Source organism: Thamnophis elegans, chromosome 2, assembly GCF_009769535.1.
Source record: "Thamnophis elegans isolate rThaEle1 chromosome 2, rThaEle1.pri, whole genome shotgun sequence".
Lineage (NCBI taxonomy): Eukaryota > Metazoa > Chordata > Lepidosauria > Squamata > Colubridae > Thamnophis > Thamnophis elegans.
Genome location: NC_045542.1, coordinates 48,869,972 through 48,895,281, shown reverse-complemented (window position 1 = coordinate 48,895,281; position 25,310 = coordinate 48,869,972). Strand labels below are relative to the sequence as shown.

The window sequence follows — 25,310 nt, the reverse complement described above, 5'->3', positions numbered from 1 at the left end:
GAGACTTTTTCTCCATTAATCGCCCTATAGTATTTTTCAGAACTATCCTAGAGTAATGCAGAAATAAGGCTAGAGCAAGAAATGGGAATCTGTGGCTATTTTATACATCTTCTTTCACTGCCCCTTAACCTTATAGTAGTAATACAAGAATGGTGTAATGGTATGTCATCAGACTCAACTTTTTCTCTTCTCACTCTGTTGGTGCTGCCTGCTAGAGGGACATAACCTGGAATTTGAGTTAGTATCATTATTTAATATACTTCGTATTACTAGATTTTTCTATAGAGAAGAAGAGAGTGATGTCCACTACAGTGGTAAAAATGTAACCTCTGCCACTTCTTTGGACAGAGAGTGAATTCCATCATTGATAAGAAAACCTTAGGATCCTAAGAAGACCTTAGGATCCTGGAAAAAACAATTATTTAAAAAATGATAACAGAAGAAATGAAGGGAGTAAAAACTCCAAATTAACGCCATGTTCCATAGCAATAGAAGGTAGAATGGCAATCAGAAATGGTACAATCCTACACATGACTTTCCAGAAGTAACTTTTTAGTTTAAAAGAGTTTATCACTGATTTAATGCTGTTCCTGTAATTTATTCTGTAATTTCATAATTTGTGTTTAATAAGTTTTTCCATTTGTGGCAAAATGTTATGCCATGGGCTATTATTTTAGTGGTGGGGTTGCACATACTTTATAGGACCTTTCTACCAAATTATTTTCAAACTGGTTATTAATCTTATGATTACAGACTAGTTTTAATTAAGACATATCTTAAATATTAGCAGCTTCTCATTTGGGTTTTTGAAGAACTCTGCAGTAAATGCCATTGGTTCTTGTGACTGTCAGTTGAATTAAACTTTTCATGATTTGTCACCTTTGCATGACATAAAGAATAGGGTAGAGATAAAAGATAGATTGGATGGATGGATGGATAGATAGATAGAAGATAGATAGCATAGATAGATAGAAGGTAGATAGCATAGATAGATAAATAGATAGATATAAAAGGTAGATAGGATAGATAGATAGATAGATAGATAAATAGATATAAATGGTAGATAGGATAGATAGATAGATAGATAGATAGATAGATAGATAGATAGATAGATAGATAGATAGATAGATAGCTATAGATAGTTTGATTAAAGGTAGATAGGATAGATAGATGATAGGTAGATAGATGATAGACAGATAGATGATAGATAGACAGACAGACAGACAGACAGAAGGTAGATAGAATAGATTGATAGTAGATTGATTAAAGGTAGATAGGATGGATAGATAGATAGATAGATAGATAGATAGATAGATAGATAGATAAGATAGATAGATAGATAGATAGATGATAGATAAGATTGACAGATAGATAGACAGACAGATGAGAGAGAGAGAGAGGAAGAGGAAGAGAGAAGGGCGAATACAGTCAGACAGAATATACAGATCAGTATCTTCTTTGCTGGATGCTTCAATTTCAGGGTCAGCTGTCTTTGATGTTTGTAGGTTCATATTTATTTTACTAAGAAGTGTGGCCCTGATTTCAGAGGATATCACTCTCCCCTCTTTCAATAACACAAGTTACTTGATCCCATGCATGTTTACTCTGAATGTCAATGTTGCTTAATTAAACATAGGTGCACACAGAACAGCAACTCTAGTCAATTCTTCTGAAACAGACCTTTGCAAAAAGATAACAGAAAAATATAAATTTTCATCTTATAGCCCTCCTCTGAGTACATATTTATTTACTTGATTTCTATAGATTCCCCTCTAATCAAGGGACTTTGGGCAGCAGACGTCATAAGACGTAAAAACTATTAAACCTATTAAAACAGTACAGAATAAATATCCATGGCACCAAATAAAACGGTTAGTACGGATGTTAGTCAGGAAATGAGCATCTTAACCCCCCCTGGGGCTGCAAACCTGGGCACACAACCTTTATAAAAGGCCTACAACAGGGGTATCAAACTGGATTTCTTCAAGGGCTGGATCAACATCGTAGTTCTCTTCTGCGGTCCGGCCAGAGGGAGGGGGAGACGGGATGGACGCCTCTTGCAGCCTTGCTGGCCAAAATGTTTTGGCTGGCAGAGTGCTGCAAGAGGCCATTAGGCTTGACTTTGCTTGTTGGAAGGTCTCAGAAGGTGATCATATGACCCTGGGACACTGCAGCCGTCATATGTATGAGTCAGTTTCAAGTGTCTGAATTTTGATCACCTGACTGTGGGGATGCTGCAACGGATGCAAGTGTGAAAGAAAGTCATAGCTTTGGTCACTAAATGAACTACAGATAGTAGATGTTAGATTAATAACATCTTAAGTGAATCTGGTTCCCCCATTGTCTTTGCTTGTCAGAAGGTCACAAAAGGTGATTAAATGACTCACGGACACTGAAACTGTCATAAATGTGAATCAGTTGTCATGCATCCAAATCATGTGACCATGGGGACGCGATACCGGTTGTAAGCAGTGGTGGGATTTAAATAATTTAACAACCGGTTCGCCCAGGGTCAGGTTGGCCTGCGTGGGAGACATGGCCCAGCCCCGCAATGGCCAATTTGATCCTGGGTGAATCAGTTGTTAAACACCCACCCAACCCCGCTATCAAACTGGATCCTGGGTGCTGTGCTGCAATGGAGGAACAGGAAACGAAGTGGGTGGCACGAGGGAAGGAGGAGGAGAGGAAGAAGAAAGAAAGAAAGTGGCCTCCTCATTCCTTCGTGCCAGCCATTCCATTGCCCATTTCTCCATTGCAGCATCGCAACGCGGAGCTTGTCCCACCCACCACTGCCCAGGTGCCCTCGCTTCCCCCAAGCATTTCTTTGCCTACATGGTTTCCAGCTCCATCGCATTTCTCCATCACGTTTCTCGCCATAGTGTGCAGGGAAACAAAAATTTGTGGGACTAAAAAAAATAGTTCAATCAATCAATTCCAACTTCACGAGATCTTTGTGTGTGTGTGTGAGAGAGAGAGAGAGAGAGAGAGAAGTTGGAATTTATTGATTGAACTTTTTTTTTAGTCTCCCAAACTTTTGTTTCCTGCACACGATGGTAAGAAATGCGACAGAGCTGGAAATCAGGTAGGCAAAGAAATGCTTGGAGGAAGCGAGGGCATCTGGGCGCCAGGCACTGAAATGGGCTTGTCTCTCTCTAGGACTTGCCCAGGCCCCCCGGAGGAAAGGCTAGCATCTACTGGCACTTAAACCCAGAGGCATTCCAACTCTGCCCAGGAAGGGGCACCCGGCATGGGCGCGGCAGGCAGGATGCACACTCGCTTCAGCACCCTCCCCAACCCTCTGGCGCACCACTGGCACTTTGGCCCTTGGCTGCTGCCTTATGTGTAGGCCCCACCTGAGACAGTTTTCACCTGAGTGACATGATCAAAGGTTTCTGTCGCTCACCTCTTGGACTTTTGGGGAAGGTTCCTCCCCACCTGGAAGGAAGTTGAATGAAAACCAGATGTGTTCCAAAAAACACCGATTTTCCGGAACATGTCTAACTGGTTTGCCAAGCTCAGCAAAAAAATATGTATCTACCGAACCGATGTAAACCGGCTTAATCCTACCATTAGTTGTAAGTGTGGAAAATTGTCATAAGTCAGTGATGCTGTATCTTTGAACGGTCACTAAATGAACTATTGTAAGTCGAGGACTACTTGTACTGCACCATCCACCATTGTCCATGGTATGGCGGCACCTGCAGACAAGCAAGATCAGAGCTGCTTCCCATTTTGATTCTTCTCTTGTTCTTTCTCACATATACGCAAACACACATGCAACAACACCCAGGCACCAACATTTCACTAATGCTTGATGTTCAGCATTCAAGATAAAGATTGTAGGAATAGGAGAAAAGGGGTGTGTGTCCTCTCTTGTTAAGACGCTAAGGGATTAGCCCCTAGTGTGTTAATGGCACATACTCCATGACCAGGTTGGCATGGAAGCTACAATCCAGCCCAGCAGGGGCTTCCTTGCTTGGCTGGGAACGAAGAGAAGCCCTGAGGAGGAACTGATGCAATGAGGTATGTGGGGTTGGCTTTTTTCCAGTAATAGAGATCCAATACCTTTAGCTAACCTCCTTAAGGAGAAGCTCATTAGCTCTATCATTCGCAGGCATTCAACAGCTGCCCTCTCTGCTCTTCTCACTTGCTTTTCCACCTCAGATCTTCCTCCTTAATTCTGATTTTCATTCCCCTTCACTAGTCTTGCTGGCAGGTTGCTAGATGAAAACAACAGGCTGAAAAAATGACAACGGATCAACTGAGTCAGCTCTACAATCCCATGGCCAGATGGGTAATCTCTTCGACCCAGTCCTCTTCCTATCTTTGTGCATAAAATAGCCACAGAAAATCTGATGGTTTCATTTTTCAGTATTACCAAGTTGTCAGGATGAGGGAATGATTAGCCTAAAGAAGACAGACACCAGGCAATCTTTTTTGCAATAATCTTTACCATAATGGTAATGGCATTTCATAGGTTTCATAGAAGCTCTTCATGGTTGGCTGAAATTTTCTGATTTTAACAGCTCATTCCAATGGGCTCTGTCATTTGGAAGGTAATGTAGGGGGAGGAGCTCCTTCATAATAACTTATCAGTTCCTACCTTATATTGCAATACAATGATGGAAAACTGCCTGACTGTGGAAGATAGGAAAAGCTGGCACTTGGCTGGAAGCAGAATAGGATTTTTTTTTTAAAAAAGACAGTCTGGACAGAGAGCAAATGTAGATGAATAGTAGTATCTATTTTGGGATGTAGGAACAAACTTCTCATAGGCCTGCATCTATTTTAAATGCTAGCACAAATGGCTGATGTTGCTTTAGCAACTCCGGAGAATAGGGAGGCACTGAAAAAGTGATACTGAGATATTGTACGGAAGAGATGCTCTTCCGAGATTCTTGTCCTTCTGCCCTGTTACTTTATCCCACTTATGCAAACCAAGAGTACATTCCCTGCATATATGATGGAGTCCAACAATCAGAATTAATTGAGCTTGGAATTTGCCCAAAGTGGTCACTGTAATGAAGAGTCAGAGGGGAGATCCATTGTTTACAATCTGGGAGTATCCCCCCCCCCCAATTCAGGCTCTTCCGGATATGTGAGCTTTAACTCCCTAAATTCACACTAGTGGTCATTTTGCTGAAGGAATCCTATGAACTGAAGTTCATGCATACGGAAGGTGTTAAAGTAAGGGAAGGTTGCTTACTTTATTACTTATTTAACAGTAATTTCTCATCTGAATGGTGCCTGGTACTATTACAGTTTTGGTCCCCAATTTCAATTCTGCCCGCCTGTCTTATAGCAGAAATAACTTTTCTTCTGATCGTATATACTGTGAGAATCTTGTCTCTAAATCAACTCAGGAGGGAAAGCAAAGTCTGGTCCATATTGAAGACCAAGATTTGGAACATCGATTCTGATCTGAGTTTTTTGGCGCCTTCCAATTCTATGAGTTCAGGATCAATGATCGATTTAGCTGGTGAAGAACCAGCTGCACCTTTCCAACAAGACAGCTTGCTGAGGCTGAAGAACACGGGTAGACTGGCCAGCACAGCTGGTGAAGAGCTGGTTAACGAGAGTTCGCGTGCCAAGCCTGGCCAGCTATCCCAGCCAGGTATCCCGTAGTGAGCACTGGCTCCAACGTCATGAGTTGCAGAAGGATGCCTGGATGGCGCACATCTTGGCAGTTCCCTGAGCTCATGGGTCACATAGCTTTTGTCTGAATATTATACTGCACTCCAGTTCCCTTTGCTTTGCTCTTTTTCTCCCCTTCAAAATCAACAACTCAGTGGCATGGAAAGAAGATCCGCTGCTATTTGGCCTAGGGAAGACAGTACTACTGGGAAGAAGAGTTATAATCACCAGTACTCATGGGGATGGGGTAGGGAAGTGACACATGTGCACGTGCTCGTGTTCAAAGACTGCTCCCGAATCTTCTTCTAAACCAGGGTCCCCAAACTTTTGGAACTCAGGGACCACTAAATTCATAATTTTAAATCCTGTGGGCCACTAATATGATCTGTCTAATGACTGGCTGGGTGGGCGTGGCTAGGTGGTCCTGTGACTGGATGGGCGTGGCCAACTTGATGTCATTCATGTTGAGGGGGGCCTCGGCGGCCTCTACTCGACCCTCCCCTCCCAGCCTGTCCTTGCCTGCCCGCCCGGGCTCCTTGGGGCTCCAATAGGAAGCACTTGTTGGAACTAAGCAGACACCACGAGAACGCATTGGCAAAATAGCTGGCTCAATTCAAATTGGATCTGACCGAGAAGCAGGCTCAGCAGAAGCACCTCACTGAGGACTATGAGCATAGGCTTTCCAAGCAGAGGGAAGACTTATGGGAATGCAAGGTTAGGTACCGGCACCTGAAGGCTCAGTGGGCTGAGATGGTCAGCCAGTTCCAGGCCATGATACAGTCTCACCGGAACAAACCTCTCTGGCTCTTCGCCACCAGTGGCAATTCCCTCCAGCCTTTGCCCAAAGCCACACACCAGGAGGCTGAAGCAGACTCCAAGTTGGAATTTCTGACCCCCCTCTAACCCCCACAAAAAGATCCCAAAAGGGGAGACTCTCTGCAGCAACACAAGCGTTCATTGCACATATCCTGCCCAGGGAACCCTTATTTAGTGCAATATAAAAAATGCAAATAATTTTTCTGCGGACTGCCAGTTAGTGACCGCTGTTCTAAACCAAATCAGTAATCCTACAGCCCTCACTGCAATCTTATAAGATGGGAGGAAACCATCAGAGATGGGAAGGGGAAATCACAGCTCTGCCATTCCAATCTAAAACTAGTCCTGTCGGTTTGACTTTATTGGAGGAAGTGCCGATGAATGGCTCTCATCCAACCGGGTAGGTTGGGATTGGTGACACAACAGGAGTTGTTATTCTGAGGCTGCTTCCCAAGCTGCAAAGTCTCATGGTGAGTAAGACCTGTTCAAACAGAACTCTTTGCAATCACTCTGTTGACACAACCCAGCCTGGAACTGAGGCACAAAGGGCACTGAGGAGAGGATGAGATGCGATCCAAAGGACCCTGCTTGGGGCCTCCCATCGCTCCATAGCTTTCCAGGGAAGCATGTAGTCCTGTGGCAGTAGCTCAGCGATCGCCCCTTGGGCCTTTGACAAGGAAAGGGATAGCAATCAAAAGTAACCCAGTTCACTATCCCCACCAATGGAAAAGAAGTACACATCCAAAGCAGGTGCGCCATTAGGTTGTTGCAAGTTAGCTCCCTGGTATATTTGACAATGTTAGGGCTCAAATCCTAAAGTATGTTGAGTTCTTATTCACTGAACAAAAGTAGACAATTTGGGGCTAAACGTCATCTGCCGCATCTATAAGAAGCAGAGCCAAAGGTAAGGATGCAGCCTGAAAGATTCTGGTACAAAAATAGCCGGTCAGAAGCTTATTTGTGGAGTTAATTCTATTTCAACCTACAGTTAATTCTTGATTAGTGACCAAAATTGGGAACAGCAATTTGGTTGTTAAGCAAAGAGGGTTGCTAAATGTAACTACAACTGTCCCAAAGGTGCTTTTTCCAAAAAAGCTGGACTTTGTTTTTCCTTGAAGATGTCTGAGAAGCAAGACGTCTTCAAGGAAAAACAAAGTCCAGCTTTTTTGGAAAAAGCACCTTTGGGAAAACTATGACCCGGATGGCTGGGAATTTCCATAAACATGTAACCACAACTGTGCTTATGAACTTACTTCAGCTTTCCTTTGATTCACAGACCTGTGAAGATCATAAATGGGAGGATTGATATAAAGTTACATTTTCATCACTGTTGTGAATGGCTACTAACTAAGGCAATCATTAAACAAGGATTACTTGTAGTTTGCATCACAGATGTTAGGTATATAAAAAAGAGAGATGAATCATATGTACTGTACTTCTTAGTTCTACTTGAAGAAGTACAAATGTAAAAAATACCTGTCAGTATTAATTCATTCCTACCTTTTGTCAAAGGGGAAAAAACTAGAACTTACCGGTAGAGAGAGAGTGGGCCATTTGGTGACTTCAAAATTTCGGTGACCTTTGGCCTAAGCAAACAAATGAAACCTCTGATAAAAGCAGTCTCTCCTAGTCTGCTACATAAAACAGATCAAATGAGGCAGGTAGATGGACAGACAGACAGGAAGCAAGAGCTGGGCAGCCCCGTCTATTTTTTAAGCTCAGTCCACTGCAGCACACAGCCAGGCTTTTCAAAAGCTGCAGTGGGACAGAATATTCATTGGATTTTCTCTCCTCCCCCTTTGCAACTTTCTTCTTGCTGCATCCTGGGTCAATGTAATTTGGGAAGAGTGTGATTTTTTTTTTCTTGTGGGCCATTGAAAGCAACAACTCCCCAGTCAGATTTTGTTGAGCAATTCCAAATAACACTTAGGATTCATTTTATTGGTTAATGTTATTGCAAGGGAAAGTGGACCTCAGCAGTAAAAATGTTGCTCTCACAAATACTGGAACATTTTCAAGATACAATTACCCATTAAAAGCCTTCTCCAATAATATCCTATAGGACTGTGATGGTGAACCTATGGCACGCATGCCAGAGAAGGCACGCAGAGCCCTCTCTGTGGGCATGCATGCCGTCGCCAGCTACTCTTCTGGTTTCCGGCGTGCGCATGCATGCCCGCCAGCCAGCTGGTCTTTGCATGTGCACCAGCCAGCTGGTCTTAGGGTTTCCGGTGCTCCGGCGCACGTTCTGGGCACTCGGTGCCGAAAAGGTTTGCCATCACTGCTATAGGACCACCAGATCTTTCTATGAAGGGGAGAGAAGTTGAAGTCACAATTCTCTTCCCAATCACTGCAGAACCTCTTTGCTTCTCTGACAACAAAGCTATGATGTCTTACAGGCATCAGCATTCAAGAAGATCAAAGGCAAGCTTGGATTTGTAAGTATGATAACATTTGCATTCTCACAAAATGCTTCCAAATTAAGGGTAATGAATGCCAGCTTTGGAATTGATGTATGGATATCTCTTTACTTGCAACCGATGGTATGAAAAGTGTAAAGATAAAAAACAAACATGAAAAGGCCCCCTTCCTTCCTCTCTTTTATCATTATCTTTGGATCTCTGTATATCAACCCAAAAAGTAGAATTGCTCTCTGTTTCTTGGGCCTGAAATACTGAACACTCCTTATCTGCTTAACTCGAGTTGCTATACTCACAGCCAACCCAACTAAAGAACTGGGTTAGGACTTGAAGTGCTGTTCTCAGTGGCATGGGGTACTTTGTTTCTATACTCAATTTCATAGGGGAAACTAATATTTCCCCTACTCCCATCTAGACTTCATAGCTGCCTGTTCTAAGGTTAGGAAATCCCGACCTTAGAAAGAGCCCAGAACATACAAAATAGGCTTTGGTTAGGGACACAGCCAAAGACCTCTAACCTTTCACAATAGGCCAAACCAAATGAAACTTTTTTTCCCTGGGGGAAAAAAACATCAGGAAAGATACAAGAAGGACATCCCCTGGTGTTCCTATTACACTTACAACTGTATTTTTCAGAGTATAAGGTGCACCTTTCCCCCCCTAAAAGAGCATGGAAATGTTGGTGCGTCTTATAAACTGAATACAGCCATTTTTGGCTTCCCGAATCCCTGCCCCTGCATCCCATTTTTGCAAAAACTGAGGCATTTTTCCCTTCCTGCAGCCCCCAGGAGCACTCTGCAGGCTTCAGCAGAGCTGGAGGAAGATGAAAATTCCCCCATTTTTTGCAAAAAACAGCACATTGTTTGCAAAAACGGGGACATTTTTGTCTTCCCCCAGCCCTGCTGAAGCCTGCATAGTGCTCCTGGGGGCCAGGGAGGAGAAAAACGTTTTTTTTCTTACTTACCTCTTTGAAATATTGGTGTGTCTTATACACAATTGCATCTTATAGTCCAAAAAATACAGTATGCTCTGCAGGTGTGCAAGCAAAGCAGCCCCTGTGCTTTTTCTAGTGGTGGAACCACAAAATGCTCTAATTATAGGATTGCTCTGCTCAACTGGAATCACAGGCATACTTTGCTGGAAGCCCCACTGCACAAAGGGTTACTTTCTTCTAAGTAAACATATAAAAAGATTGTTCAGTACTTCATTTGCATTGCAACTTGTTCTGATCAGGCCGTAGATTCTAATGCAATGTTGGGAAACATGCCTGTTTCTGAATTGCATGAATCTGTTCCTTCTTCTCAGCGTGTAATGGAACCATGATGAAGTAAGAGAACTATGCTTTTAAGACAAGCTAAGTCAAGGTTTTCCAGCCCAAGCTAAGATTTTACCACGGAGGTGTAAGACGAGTGATCAAGCATTTTTGATGGCATGGTAAAATATCAGGAGTACTGTGAAAATACTGGGGGATTAATGATCTTGATTTGGCCACACAGTGGAGCAGCTGCACAACCATTTAACTATCTCTAAAACTCAGCACAGATGCAATAAACTCCCTCTAATAAGGAGGACTACTGTATCGTATCTCATATATACGTCAATAGATGGGGTTCATGCTTTTTAAAAATTCTGGTTATCTAAAGAAAACTTGATCACTAAGCACATACAGAAAGAACCAGTGAAAGCTTCCAGATCTGATTAAATTCAGTATTTAATTATAAATTAAATACTGGGAAAGAGTCAGGCAGAGAACAGAAAGGCTAATTCTGTTTCATCCCTAATCCTCAGGATTTACTCTCAGGTTCATGCTAATTGGGACATGAGGAAGTATCATATCAACAATGTTCCAATGTGAGTTTGGTTACATTAGATGAGAACATGGATGACCTCATGATGCATAACCTTTCTCTATTACAACCAGGATCATTCGGTACGTGCACAGAACAGATTGTTTGCTATGTTTGCAACAAAAACAGTAGTGATCTCTTCCAACTTCCAAGTCATGGAGGCTTCAATGAATTATACTCAAGATAAGGAAAGCAAAGATTATCGGAAATTTACAAACCATATTAGACATCTTTCAGTAAAAAGAAGCATGTAAACAGAGAGAGAACAGTTCAGGTTAGAGAAGAGATATGCTCCTGGAAATCTTTATAATTTCAGTGGCAACATGCAGCTTGGAATCTGTCTATAACCATCTTCTGCAGGCTGTTTTTCTGCAGATTTGATACATGCATCTCCTTTTACCCATTTAAAGCTATGGGGTACAGAGAGCTAGAATGCAAAAATGGTTATGGAGAATGGGAGTTGTAGTCTAGTGTATTGGCAAGGCACCAAACAGGGATACACACACACACACGCGCGCACACACACACACACAGATATAGATAGATAGATAGATAGATAGATAGATAGATAGATAGATAGATAGATAGATAGATAGACAGACAGACAGACAGACAGACAGACAGACAGACAGACAGACAGACAGGATTCTAACGTTACATCCCAGACATGGGAGCCCTGGTGCTAACTGTTCTCTATGTCAAATATAACAGTTTTCAATTAATTCAAAGTTTTAAAAAGTGGCATACCTATCAAATGAATCTAATATATTTTTTTCACAAATAACATGAATACTTATATTTCTTTATAATTTATTTGTTGTGTATTACTGTATAGCATTATCATTAAAACTCTAGACCTTTCCACAATTTTGTTCTACTTTTCACTTTTGAAACACATTGGTGTATAACATAAATGGATACACAAAATGTCCAGACCATACTACATTGGGACAGAAAGGCAGGGATTGGAAACTGGATTTTTGAGAAATAGGAAAAAGTCTTTCAAGGCATTTTAAGGTCATGTCAGTGCTCCATTTCATATTACAGAACCAAATAATAGATTACAAGGGAACTATTGGCTCAAAGGCAGCTTTTCTAAGAATTTGCTAAAAAGAACCAAAGTGTTGTCACAGTTGAAAAGAAGAAAACAAGTTTAGCAAAATTATAGGCTTATGACCTAAACCTTCTACTCTTGTCTGGACTAAAGTTCAGAGGTCAGAACTAATTCTGGGGACAAAAAAAAAGTCTGCTCTTTATGCATGGCTCAAAAGTTTGATAAAATTGCTGTAAGTCTTGACTTTACCTGACAATGAAGAAATGATACATTGAAATATCCCTATGATCAGTTCCTTATAAACCTTGTTCTCACTAAGGATGACACAGAGGCACAGTTAACCCAACAGTGCCAAAAACATCAGCTACCAACTTGGTTAGGATTTTGCTGTCATTCCATTATTTTGCTGCAAAGCGTACCAAAGATTATTATGTGATACTCCTGACACATTAGAAAGTTTTGTTATGAAATGGTATATGGATAAGAATAATATTGACAGTAAACCCAGTCGAGACAGGGTCTACTCTCAAATGCCAATCTTCAGATAGGCTAGTAATTTATTCCCACTACAAAATCATTTCTAACAGCTCTAATTTGAATGTGAACCCAAACACATCAAGAATACTATCCTAGAATCCTTCTTAATTTTACCAGGGGATGTTGTGAGATTAGATCAGGGGTCTCCAAACTTGGCAATTTTAAGATTTGTGGACTTTAACTCCCAGAACTCTCCAGCCAGCTATGCTTAAAGTTGCCAAGTTTGAAGACCTCTGGATGACATTATACATCTAGAAATTTTAGACCGAATCACCTGAATGGACAATAATAGTGTCCATTGCACTCCGCCTTTGCCATAACCTAAACTGTATGTTGCTCTTTGATTAGAAGGGAGATGGTTAATCCCCCCTCCCCCACTTTCCCTATTCCCATCTTTGTGTAAGAGTTCAGATGGGACACACTCTTTGCTAAATATTGTTTGCTCAAGCACTGGGCACGCTCTCCCTGCAGCCACCTTTTCTTCTGCACATGCAGCAGATTGTCATTAGTATTAATTAAGTGGAAGTTCTGCCAAGTGTTAGGTAATTAATGAACTAAGCCAGGCCAGGCCACGGACAGGGGACCAAAGGCTGAGGGTAGCCAGCATTGGAGCACTACTAAAGTAACAAGACACAGCAGAGCCTGAAGAAGCAATATGGGGTGACTGCAGCAGTGAAAGCACTGGGTGAAGTGAGTTGCAGTTCACCAAAAGTCAGACCGTATCCATTTGCTAGCTTTTAAAAGCCATAAAGTTCTGAGCTGAATTTACAATGGAGGCTCATTCATTCTCTTTCTGTAAATCAAATGTAATTGTGTGTGTGTGTGTGCGCGCGCGCACACACACACACACACACACACACACTAGACAAGGGACATGGTGGCTCAGTGGCTAAGACGCTGAGCTTGTCGATCAGAAAGGTCATCAGTTTGGCGGTTCGAATCGCTAGCCCTGCTTCTGTCAACCTAGCAGTTCGAAAGCAGGTAAAAATGAAAGTAGAAAAATAGGAACAACTTTTGGTGGGAAGGTAACAGCGTTCTGTGCACCATCCGTGTTTAGTCATAGAGACATCTATGGACGGTGCTGGCTTTTTGGCTTTCAAATGGAGATGAGCACCGCCCCCTAGAGTCAGGAATGACTAGAACATATGTGCAAGGGGAACCTTTACCTTTACCTTATATACTAGGCACATGCATCCTAACTTATAAAAGAATCCAAATTGTTTCTACTTGGTCTATTGTTCAACAGTACCTGTTGATACAGTCAAATAGACCTAAGGAATAAATAAAACCAACCTCATGGATGGATATCTGCCCTTTCCGAATTGTCAACAGCAAAATAGTGAAAGACCCATAATGCTGTGAGAATTGGCATGCCCGGCTCCAGGTCCAGTGCAAGATGGAGGGAAGCCCGCTCGGTCTTACTTACTAAGAGAGAAGCGGGAATTTTCTATCTAGGTCCCCCCCCCCAATCAAAGAGGAGCGCCTTCGAAGAGGGGAATATTTGGGAGCTGCCTCGTTGCTGCCTAGTTGAAAGTTTACAGAATTCGCTCGTGTTTATTCCTCAACCATACTTACCCTCTGCACCCGGTGGAGTTGTTGTCCCGTTTTATCCGCATGGGTGATCCGGATGAAGCCGGACTCCCTTGGCTCCCCAAAGCAACCCTCCAACCGGAGAGCGCCCAAACCATCCGAGGTAGGGATGGAGGCGAAAAGAGGCTGCCGGCCGCGCCTGTGCACAGCTCTTAGCCCGGGCGGGAGCCGAGAGGGCTCCCAAATGCAGCCCCGAAGGCTCCCTTCCACGAACTGCCACGACGACCCCCCCCCCCCGGAAAACTCACCTCGGGACTTTGGTCCCCACCCCCACCCTCACCCCGGGAGGCTCAGGGACTTCCAGCCGGACGACCCCCAGTTCCTGGCCCAAGAAGGGCGCCACCATCCCCGTCCCGTCCCCGGGCTCCCGGCGCGGACCTACCGGGCTGGCGTCGGTTCTGGGCGCCTCTAGGGCGCATCGCAGGCAAAGGGTTGCGGGGCCGGCAAGCTTCGTGCTGCTCTTCTCCGCCCCACGCCGTCGATTGTCAAGCTCCGTTTCTCTCAAAAACTTTTCTCAGAGCCGCGACCCGCCGCAGCCGCCACTGAGCGGGTCGGGGGAGGGGACCGACTGGCTCCTCAGGGGAACCGGGGCCGGGCAGGCAGCCAAGATCGCGCCGTTTCTCCGACGGCAGGTGTGGGCAGGGAGCCGGAGAGACTCCGAACCTTCCTCCGGACGTCCCCTCGGCTGGTTCAGCGGCTCCCTCGCCTCTCTTTCTCTAGCTCCGCAAGTTATAGCTCAGCCCTCGAGGTCTTTGGAGAACTCCTCCTCCTGCTCTGCGGCGCCGGAGCCCCCCTCGGCCGTTAAGGCAGAAGCGAGGCTGGAGGCGCCAAGACTACGGAGGAGGGGGCCTCTCACCTGATCCGTCTCACCGGACTGTGGGGCCGCGGCGTGCGTGGAACTCCCGATGAGTAACGGGAGCAAGGCTCCCTCCCTCGTTCGGGTCTGCCTGATCAAGAGCCACAAGTCTCCCCCGCGTGGCGCGCTTCAACTTTCTAACCCGTGTGCGTGAACCCGTGGACACGGGAATGGTCAAAAGGCCTTGGAGTAAGACAGAAGGTGTCCTTGGTTCCCTGGCGCAAGACAGTTAGAAGCAATAACTCCCCTTTTAATGGATGAATAGCACATGAGAATTAATGGAGGAATCTGTTCCTATCAGATTCACAACCTACAGGAAGTCCTATTCATAAATTCAAGCTTAGAAAATCAAGAATGTGGCTTGCATGCTTGGAGAAAAATCATCAACTCTGTCCTCAGCTCTGTTCAGCATCATATCCCAACTTTGTTTTCGTGCATAATCAATATTTGAATTTTCAATAACTGGATATCATTTGTGTGTGATTCAGTTTATGAATGTCAGATTTCTCTCTTTAAAAAAAAAAGGCCTTGTATCTGAGAATACTTTATTTTGCAATGTTTTATTGATCATGTAAATAATCCCCATACAGGTAGTTTCACTTAGTGATCACAATTGGAACCAATACCTTGGTCATTAAGCAAAGAGGTTAAGTGACACTGACTGCTTACAGTATTTCAGCTTTTCTTTCCTGTGAATACCTAGTCCTGCCATAGAAGTATGGCCGTTCCACAAACTAACTTCCAAAGAACAAATCTTTTGAGTCTGTAATGCAATTGTCTATTTGTTGTTGTTAGTTGCAAAGTCGTGTCCGACCCATCGCAACCCCATGGACAACATTCTTCCAGGCGTACCTGTCCTCAACCATCCTCTGGAGTCCATTTAAGCTCATGCCTACTGCTTCGGTGACTCCATCCAGCCACCTCATTCTCTGTCATCCCCTTCTTCTTTTGCCCTCAATCTTTCCCAGCATTAAGCTCTTCTCCAGTAAGTCCTTCCTTCTTATTAGTGGCCAAAGTACTTTCATTTCATTTCATTTCATTTATTTCATTTGTATGCCGCCCTTTTCCCCGAGGGGGACTCAGGGCGGCTCACAAGTTGAGCAAGGGAAAGGGGATACAGACAGTTTGACACCAACACAAAACAATACATAATTTAAAAGCACAATCATACCATTCAAGATAGGGGCAACGGTTGTTTAGCCCCAGGCCTGTCGGAACAGCCAGGTTTTAAGGGCTTTGCGGAAGGCCTGGAGGGTGGTGAGGGTGCGAATCTCCACGGGGAGTTCGTTCCAGAGGGTCGGAGCAGCCACAGAGAAGGCCCTTGAGTTTCATCTTCAGGATCTGGCCTTCTAACGAGCAGTCAGGGTTGATCTCTTCTAAGACTGACTGCCTTGTAGTCCAAGGGACTCAGAGGAGTCTTCTCCAGCACCATAGATCAAAGGCCTCAATTCTTTGGCACTCAGCCTTTCTTATGGTCCAACTTTCACAGCCATACATTGCAACTGGGAAAGCCATAGCCTTAACTATGCACACTTTTGTTGACAGGGTGATAAAGTAGGACATAAAGTGAGATTTGGACATTGTGTGAAATCTACTGGGTCAGGCTGGACAGCCTCTTGGGGCCCCTTTACTTCTATATTAAAAAGCCACATAGGCAGAGTTGCAGCTTGCAAAAGAACAGGAAGCAAGTGCCTAACCGCAGAATTCAATAGTCTCACAAGACCACAAGGGCCAGCTAAAGTTTGCTTAGAGACACGTACTCAGTACCTATGACAAAAGGAGAAGTAAGACCCAATCTCCTTATAAGGTTTTCTCCTCAAGGTAAACAATAAGAAATGAGGTTAAGTGTTGGGTGTTACGCTGCCTTTGAGAATGTATAAGAACGCGTGCTTCGATAATAAAGGTTGTTCAGAATTTGCAATGTTAGCTATTTTGCTAACTTTCTGAACCTGGCTGCCAAATAAACTTTTCCTGTATCCTGAGAAGTCTAAAGCCTGTCATTTTCTGCAATAGTGATGTCTTTGCTTTTTAGTATGCTGTATACTGTCTAGATTTGCCATTGTATGTAGATTAATTAAGCTTATATCCAGAGAACTGGAAGGTGCTTGTCAAAGCAAAGTTTGAGATGACATTATAAATTGGCCTGTTCTGGATAGGATTATTCTATCTATGAAAGACGAAGTTCACAAACTAGAAGAGGTTCTCTTGGGGAAATGTTTTAAATTGCCACTCTGTTTAAATACAGGAAAGTTAGCTAGACCTGTGAGAGGCATTGGCCCTCCAAGTGCCAATATTTCCAGGCAAGACATTTATAGTATCTCTCTGTACAAAATGTAATAAAGGAAAATAAAAAGCATGTTTTTTTGTTTAAATTGAAGCAACAATACTATATGCTTTGTTATTGGATCCAGAAATTATTTCCTTTGCTTTATAGAAGAAGGAATCAGAAGAATTAAAATTAACAAAGAAAAAGGAATAAGCATAAGCATGGTTGACCAGATCTGTATCAACTGATCAAATATTTTTTAAACAATCGAATATATATAGTCTGATTCACAGCTTAGCATAATACTCTTACTGGCAACATGGAAGTTACTCATTTATTTTTCTATAATATTTAGGGAACTTCCTCATTAATAATCTTTTGGGACTATTTAATTATTGAAATGGCTGTCAGTCTCCTCAATTTAAAACAATCTTGGATGTTAGCTTTTAAAAAACTGAGTAACAGTACTACCTCAGAATTAATGTAAATATACTGCATATATTCTTCCCTTGTTACTCCTATCTATTAAATTCTGGTTCCCTTTTGTTTGACTTCTCCATTGTGCTCCATTAAAGATTATAAATCCTTTGGGGCAAGAGCCAATCATTTTGCATTTCTAGACTGCTAAAACAGAAATCAAGAGATTGTGCTCCAGGAAAGTTGTACATACCGGTACAATGAAGTGGAAATTGTGATCAGATTAGTAATATGAAAGTAAGGCATATCAGGTTATGCAGAAAACGATGTTACTGACAAGAACTGAACTGATAGTAATTAGCAGGAAAGATATATTGCAGTGTTACCATATCTCATTGAACAGATCGGCTCTGAGCAACAGTAATGAAAAGGATAAATTTCATGCACATCTGAAAAAATTATAAAGAGTTTAACACAAATAGAATAGAACAGAACAGATCAGAATAGGATAACAGAGTTGGAAAGGACCTTGAAGGTCTTCTACTCCAATCTTCTGCTTAGATAGGAAACCCTACACCACTTCAGACAACTCTAATCTCTTCTTAAAAAGTCCAGTGTTGGAGCATTCATAACTTCTGGAGGCAAGTTGTTCCACAATTTGCCAAAATTGTTCTAATTCTCAGGAAATTCCTCCTCAGTTCTAAGTTGCTTCTCTCCTTGATTAGTTTCCACCAATTGCTTCTTGTCCTATCCTCAGGTGCCCTCTTCTTTGTGGCAGCCCCTGAGACATTGGAACACTACTATCATGTCTCCCCTAGTCATTCTTTTAATTGAAATAGACATACCCAGTTCCTTCAGCCTTTCCTCATATGTTTTAGCCTACAGTCCCCTAATAATCTTTGTTGCTCTTCTCTGCACTTCTAGAGTCTCAGTGTCATGGTGGCCAAAACTGGATGCAGGACTTCAAGATCCCTCTCACTACTATTGAGCAAGGTAACACATATACTGTACCTGTGCATTTTTTTTTTTGCCTAAATGTAGAACTTTACTTAATTATTTTCCAGAAAAATTTCCCATGAGTTTTAGATACGGAATTCCAAATAATGAACAGTACTGGTAATATAGTCTAACTCATATTTTCTTAAGCGATAGGAATTATGCATGAGAGGAAGGAAAGGGAAGGAGGCAAGAAGAGAACTTATGTGGAAGATGTTGATGAACATTGCAACCTCATATAGGGGTTTGTGTGAGAAGTAAAAAAAAAAAAAGGAATTATAAGGTAGTAGCCCTCAAGTCAAGGTTAATTTTTAGGGACTTTATGCTTACATAAATTACATAGCAACAATGTGGATGTCATTTGCCATTATATTCTCCCAGGATATTAACTTCTGTAACCCTGGGATTTTGTAGGGTCTGTCATTCAGGTTCTATCTAGGTAGATCCTGTTTAGCTTTTTGAGATACTTCAGCTGCTGCAAACAGTCCCAGAATGTAATGTAATGGTCCTCTCAGATTATGTGATTTCTCACATACCCTATCAAAATAAATGCTAATGAAATATTAACAAAATAATGTAAGAAATCTTCATATTTGATGGCATTGTTGGTCTTTTGGCTTTATATTCAAGTTAGTAGGATCAATCCAAGGGTAAGAGGTTAAATATTAAAATTTGAGTCTCTTACTATACTTTTAAAAGTTTTGAGACAGAAGAGTTGAAAGTTGCAAGCTTAGTAAGTAACCTTTTAAGGAAGTAATTTTAAGGAAAGCTGTTTTGTCGCAGATTGATTACTCTTCCATTACAATTCTTCCAAGAAAGGATTAATTTCTTAAGGTTTCAGATATTGCTGAGATGGGCAGAAATCTATTATTGTATCATATTCAGGAGGAGAGATTTGTTTGTTTTGAGTTAAAGTTGTGGCATTATATAAATAATTTGTTATGTGCACTCACAACTTAGAAGGATTTGCTATAAATAAACAACATTTAATAATAAATGTGCGATATGAGTATATTTGAATTCTGTGCCTTTCTGGAAAAGGCACAGAAAAAGGTATTCAACATTATGAAGAAATTGGAATACATATAAAGGAGATTGACTTTGAATGTGTTTACATAAAATTCTCCAAGACTTTGTTGTTAGTTGCAAAGTCATGTCCGACCCATCGCAACCCCAAGCACAACGTTCCTCCTGGCCTTTCTGTACTCTACCATCTTCTGGAGTCCACTTAAGCTCACGCCTACTGCTTCAGTGACTCAAGACTTTAGCTCAGTGCAATCCAGTTAAATTGCCAGTATTCAGAATAATGAAAACTGTTTCACTCAAAAACACACCAAACAATTACAGAAATGTCAAGATTTGAATATGGCATCATTATCAATGGCTTTAAAAAGAATAAGAACTTTTAAAAACAACAGCTCCCTGAAATCACTCAAAGAAGGGCTATTATCTTAATGTTTTGTTTGTAGGCTTCTCAAGCCATCTGGTTGGCTGTGATGGAAAACATCTGGTAGGCCATCCTTAAACTTGATCTAATAAGACTCCTGTTCTAATATATTTGGTGTACTGATGCCAATGTTGACCGCTGATATGGCATAAGAGACTGTGTTGTTACTAGGATATTTAGACTAGAAGTTAAATCTATGTGATAGATGTTGAGCAAGGTCACAACACATTCTTTCTGCCTTGGTTCCAGATCAGTAATTCTTCAATTACACTAATTGCTAAACAGCAACCTATTACAGTCACACTTAAATTCCGAGGATGCATAGATCTTCATTTGGTTGTCTGTTTTTTGCTTTCTTGTCTTCTCTTTACTTTGTACATTGATCAAAGGATATGCTCTTTGAGGTGGTTTTTCTTTCTATTCCTGTTCAAAACTGCTACACTGTCTGCAAATGGTTGTAAGAAACCTCTAGCAACTACTGATGGGAACAGAACAACAACATTGACCTCACTTTGCCAATTATTTATTTGTAATCCATCTTCATTTTTTTTACAAATAACTCAAGGAGACAAATATACCTAATACTCCTTCTTCCTCTTATTTGTCCCACAACAACACTGTGAAGAGAGTGAGTGACTGGCCCAAGGTCACCCAGATGGCTTTTATGGCTAAGGCAGGATTTCAACTCACAATCACCTGGTTTCTAGCTTGGTGCCTTAACCACTAGACTAGACCAAAACTGATTCATTGAATCAGTCCCAAGAATCAATCTACAAGTATGCTACAATCAACTAAAGCAGGATAGTCAGCTCTCACCACTGGTGAAGTCAGGCCTCTGGGATCACTCTTAGTCCAATGCTGTGAAGATAGCTACAGATGACAAAAAATAAGTATAAAAAGTGGAAAGGGGGGGACATATCTAAGGCAGAATATCAGCAAATAGCCCGAGCATGTAAAGATGAAGTGAGGAAAGCTAAGGCTCACAATGAAGAAAGGCTTGCCACAAAAGTAAAAAATAGCAAAAAAAGCTTCTTCCAACATATTAAAAACAAGAAAAAAGTTAAGGAAACAATTGGTTCATTGATGGGAGAAAGTGGCAAGAAGGTGACAACCAACAGGGAGAAAGCAGAACTATTTAACTCATTTTTTGCATCTGTCTTTACATAAAGAGCTAAAACAATCCAACCTATCAAAAACAGCACCACAAAAATCAGATTAGGAACACAAGTTGAAACAGGGAAGAAAATGGTTAGTGAGCACCTGCCTACCGTAGATGAGTTCAAATCACCAGGACCATATGGATTACACCCCAGGGTTCATAAGGAACTGGCAGACGAGACCTCAGAACCACTGAACTATATCTTTCAGAGATCCTGGAGCACTGGGGAACTGCCAGAAGACTGGAAAAGAGCTGATGTGGTTCCCATCGTCAAAAAAGGGGAAAAAATAGATCCAGGAACTACAGACCTATCAGCCTGACATCAATACCAGGAAAGATTCTGGAAAAGACAATCAAGCAACGAATTAGTGAACACTTAGAAGTAAACAAAGTAATAGCCAAAAGCCAACATGGGTTTGTCAAAAACAGATCATCCCAGATTAATCTTGTTGCATTCTTTGATAAAGTGACAAAATTAGTGGACAAGAGGAATGCAGTCGATGTAGTTTACTTGAACTTCAGTAAAGCATTTGATAAGATAGACCATAACCTACTACTAGATAAAGTAGAAGAATGTGGGTTAGACAGTATCACCACCAGATGGATTCTTAACTGGCTGACCAACCGTACTCAACGTGTAGTCCTTAATCGAACTGCATCTACATGGAGGGAAGTATGCAGTAGAGTACCCCAATGCTCTGTTTTCGGCCCAGTACTCTTCAACATCTTCATCAATGATTTGGATGAGGGAATAAATCAAATTTGCAGATGACACCAAGCTGGCAGGAATAGCTAACACTCCAGAAGATAGGCTTAAGATACAGAAAGATCTTGACAAACTTGAACATTGGGCACTATCTAATAAAATGAAATTCAGTGGTGAAAAGAGTAAGGTTCTACATTTAGGCAAGAAAAACGAAATGCACAGGTACAGTATAGGTGGTACCTTGCTCAATAGTAGTAACTGTGAGAGGGATCTTGGAGTCCTAGTGGACAACCATTTAAATATGAGCCAGCAGTGTGCAGCAGCTGTCAAAAAAGCCAACACAGTTCTAGGCTGCATAAACAGAGGGATAGAATCAAGATCATGTGAAATGTTAATACCACTTTATAATGCCTTGGTACGGCCACACTTGGAATACTGCATTCAGTTTTGATCGCCACGATGTAGAAAAGATGTGGAGAGACTAGAAAGAGTGCAGAGAAGAGCAACAAAGATGATTAGGGGACTGGAGACTAAAAGATATGAAGAATGGTTGCAGGAACTGGGTATGTCTAGTTTACTGAAAAGAAGGACTAGGGGAGACATGATAGCAGTGTTCCAATATCTCAGGGGTTGCCACAAAGAAGAGGGAGTCGAACTATTCTCCAAGGCACCTGAGGGTAGAACAAGAAGCAATGGGTGGAAACTAATCAAGGAGAGAAGCAACTTAGAACTGAGGAGAAATTTTCTGACAGTTAGAACAATTAATCAGTGGAACAGCTTGCCTCCCTAAGTTGTGAATGCCCCAACACTGGAAGTCTTTAAGGTGATGTTGGATAGCCATTTGTCTGAAACGGAATAGGGTTTCCTGCCTAGGCAGAGGGTTGGGCTAGAAGACCTCCAAGGTCCCTTCCAACTCTGGTATTGTATTGTATTGTATTGTATTGTATTGATACTGGTGTTTCCATATTGAGCAGAAGATTTTAAATACTCTAGGCACATCTAGGTGACCTTCCAGCTGTTTGAATATTGTTTATGTGATCTTCCAGCTGTTTGAATATTGTTGCAGGCTGAACTGCCTTCCTTCATAGCCTTCTTTATGGCAACCCAATGAGCCTTAAAAGAAAAAAAATGAGTGAATGGAAATTGAAAGAACCCAGAATAGCAATTAGTAGTGGTCAATGGTATATAGATAAAATGAGGGAGGATGCAGTTGAGTTTCCTATCTTCCATCATCCTATGTTGAGGGCCATACATCAGAAATGTACAGGCCAGACTCAAATACAAAAACTTTTTCTACATCTTTTCCTTCTTCATCTGTACAGTTCAATGTGTCTGTCTGTCTGTCTGACTGTCCGTCCGTTCGTCCGTCCGTCCGTCTGTGTGTTCAAGTCAATTTTCACTCCTGGAAACTTCCTGGACCAGTCCCTGCAATTTCCTTGACAATATTTCAGAAGTGGTTTGCCATTCCTTCTTGCCTCTGAAACAGACAACACCCAGCAGTAGCTGTAAATAGTAAAACCTGTTATGTTGGATAATATTGGAGTAACATTCATTACGTTGGATAATAATCATAGGGGCATTTTTTTGTCAGTTTGGGCTGATATGGGCATTATTCTCTAGTTAATCTCATATCCCATCATGTTGTTTTTATCCCAAAGAGCTGGATGTAGAGGCATTGTGCCAATGCCTTATCACAATTGTGTAAAACAGCTAGGCTGCTTCTCTGGCCAAACTGTACTTTAATTCTGTGGCTTTTACTATTTTAGCCCAAGGGTAAAATAATGAAAGTTAACTGAAAGGACATTTTGATGGGCAGATGCTGCACTTAACATTTTGGGAGCCTGAAGTCCATTGTGGGCAAGAAAGAAGGCATGATGGGGGGAAATAGAGTTTTTTTCTTAGTTTTGGGAGGAAATATTGGCAGTTTCTTACTTTTTAAATGCTATGAAGGACTGTAGCAGCATTTCCAGTATGTTTTTAATAAGTGCTGCAAAGTGTTATTTTGCAGCAATTCTTGTGCTGCCAGCTGCAATACAGGTAGTCCTTGATTTACAAGCCCAACATTTCTGTTGCTAAGCAAGGCAGTTGTTAAGCGAGTTGTACTTCGTTTTATTATCTTTTTGCCAACAATTCTTAAGTGAATCCTGCAATTGCTAAGTGAGACTCTTGAAAATGTGCAGAGAAGAGCAACAAAGATGATAAAGGGTCTGGAGGCTAAATCCTATGATGAAGGTTTGAGGGAGCTAGGCAGGTCTAGCCTATTGAAGAGAAGGATGGAGAGGGACATGATAACTGTCTTCCAGTACTTGAGGGGCTGTCACAGAGAGGAGGAGATTGACTTATTCTCCAAAGCACCCCAGGGAAGGACAAGGAGTTAGTGAGTGGAAGCTGGTTAAAGAGAGATCCAACCTAGAAATAAGGAGAAATTTTCTGACAGTAAGACCAATTAATGGAATAGTTTGCCTCCAGGAGTTGCAGGTGTCCCATCACTGGTGGTTTTCAAAAACCGTCTGGACAACCATTTCACCAGGATAGTAGGTTTGAGGTTAGGTTTGAAGAGACATTAACTGTGGTGCCACATCAGCTGATTAGCTCTTAGATTTCAGTGGCAAATGAGGCCTGAATTGGGATTTAAAGCACCTGCCCTGCATGACCGAAAAGGGAAGGCCCCCTGGGGAGAAAAATCTAGCTCTCTGGCCAACAGGTCAGAAGTGTCACATCATGACCAAGAATTATAATGTTGTCATGGGAGTCATGTTTTAAGTTATTCTGCTGAGCCTTCACACAGCTTAGGGTACGGAGGAGGAAAGGCATGTCAAATGTAACATGTTGAAGGCTGGGCTCTTGTGTTCATGGGTAAACATCATGTTTGAATTCCCTGAAATCTTTGCTCTAGGAGAAAAAAATATATCTGCCACTGTTTGGGATCTCCCTCTGAATCAGATGGAAGCATAGTACATGATAAATGCCATCAAATATTATGCTTTTAAATGCTGTTATCTGATAGTATTTTACCTTATAAACAGGGGTGGGCTGCTACGGGTTCAACCGGGTTTGGGAGAACCCGTAGCTAACATTATGGACAGTTCGGAGAACCTCCAAATCCCACACCTGCCTGGCCCCTCCCACCTACCCCCTCCCAGGAGTCTCCACATGGACCAGTTTGGATGCAAGGTAAATGCAGGGCCTACACGGAGGCTCGGGGAGAAGGAAAAACAGGCCTCCGGATTCCGGGGGAGGCAGTTTTCGCCCTACCAGAAGCTCAAGGAAAGCCTCCGGAGCCAGGGGAAGGGGAAAACACTCACACACACACACCCGCCATGGTGCAGGAGGCCAACTAGGCCATGTCCACCATCGCCACGCACATCCAGCAACTGGGCAGAGAACCCGTTGCTGAAATTTTTGAAGCCCATCCCTACTTATAAAGGATACTTAATATTGCCTATTTGTTTTGGTACTCTGGTGGTATGAATTGTGATTTTGAAACGCATAAAACCAGTATAAAAAGGAGGGAGGGGAAGAATTATACTCATGTGGAGTATGCCAGTTGAGGAAGATTAATCCA

The 25,310-nt window shown here is 42.1% G+C and overlaps 1 protein-coding gene across 3 annotated transcripts in view; it reads right to left on the bottom strand.

Moving 5' to 3' along the window:
* The window catches only part of GCGR (glucagon receptor), a 45,176-nt gene extending 30,267 nt beyond the window's left edge, over positions 1-14,909 (bottom strand). The window contains exons 1-2 of one of the 3 annotated variants that reach the window (XM_032208967.1): positions 13,884-14,048; positions 7,983-8,036 (exon numbers count right to left, since the gene is read on the bottom strand). In XM_032208967.1, the coding sequence (XP_032064858.1) occupies positions 7,983-8,036; positions 13,884-13,996 (167 nt within the window). In that variant the 5' untranslated portion in view covers positions 13,997-14,048. Of the gene's footprint in view, positions 1-7,982; positions 8,037-13,883; positions 14,049-14,280 lie in introns of those variants that run through there. The other 2 variants (XM_032208969.1, XM_032208968.1) reach the window with 2 other exon arrangements.
* Between the last annotated feature and the right edge of the window lie 10,401 nt (positions 14,910-25,310).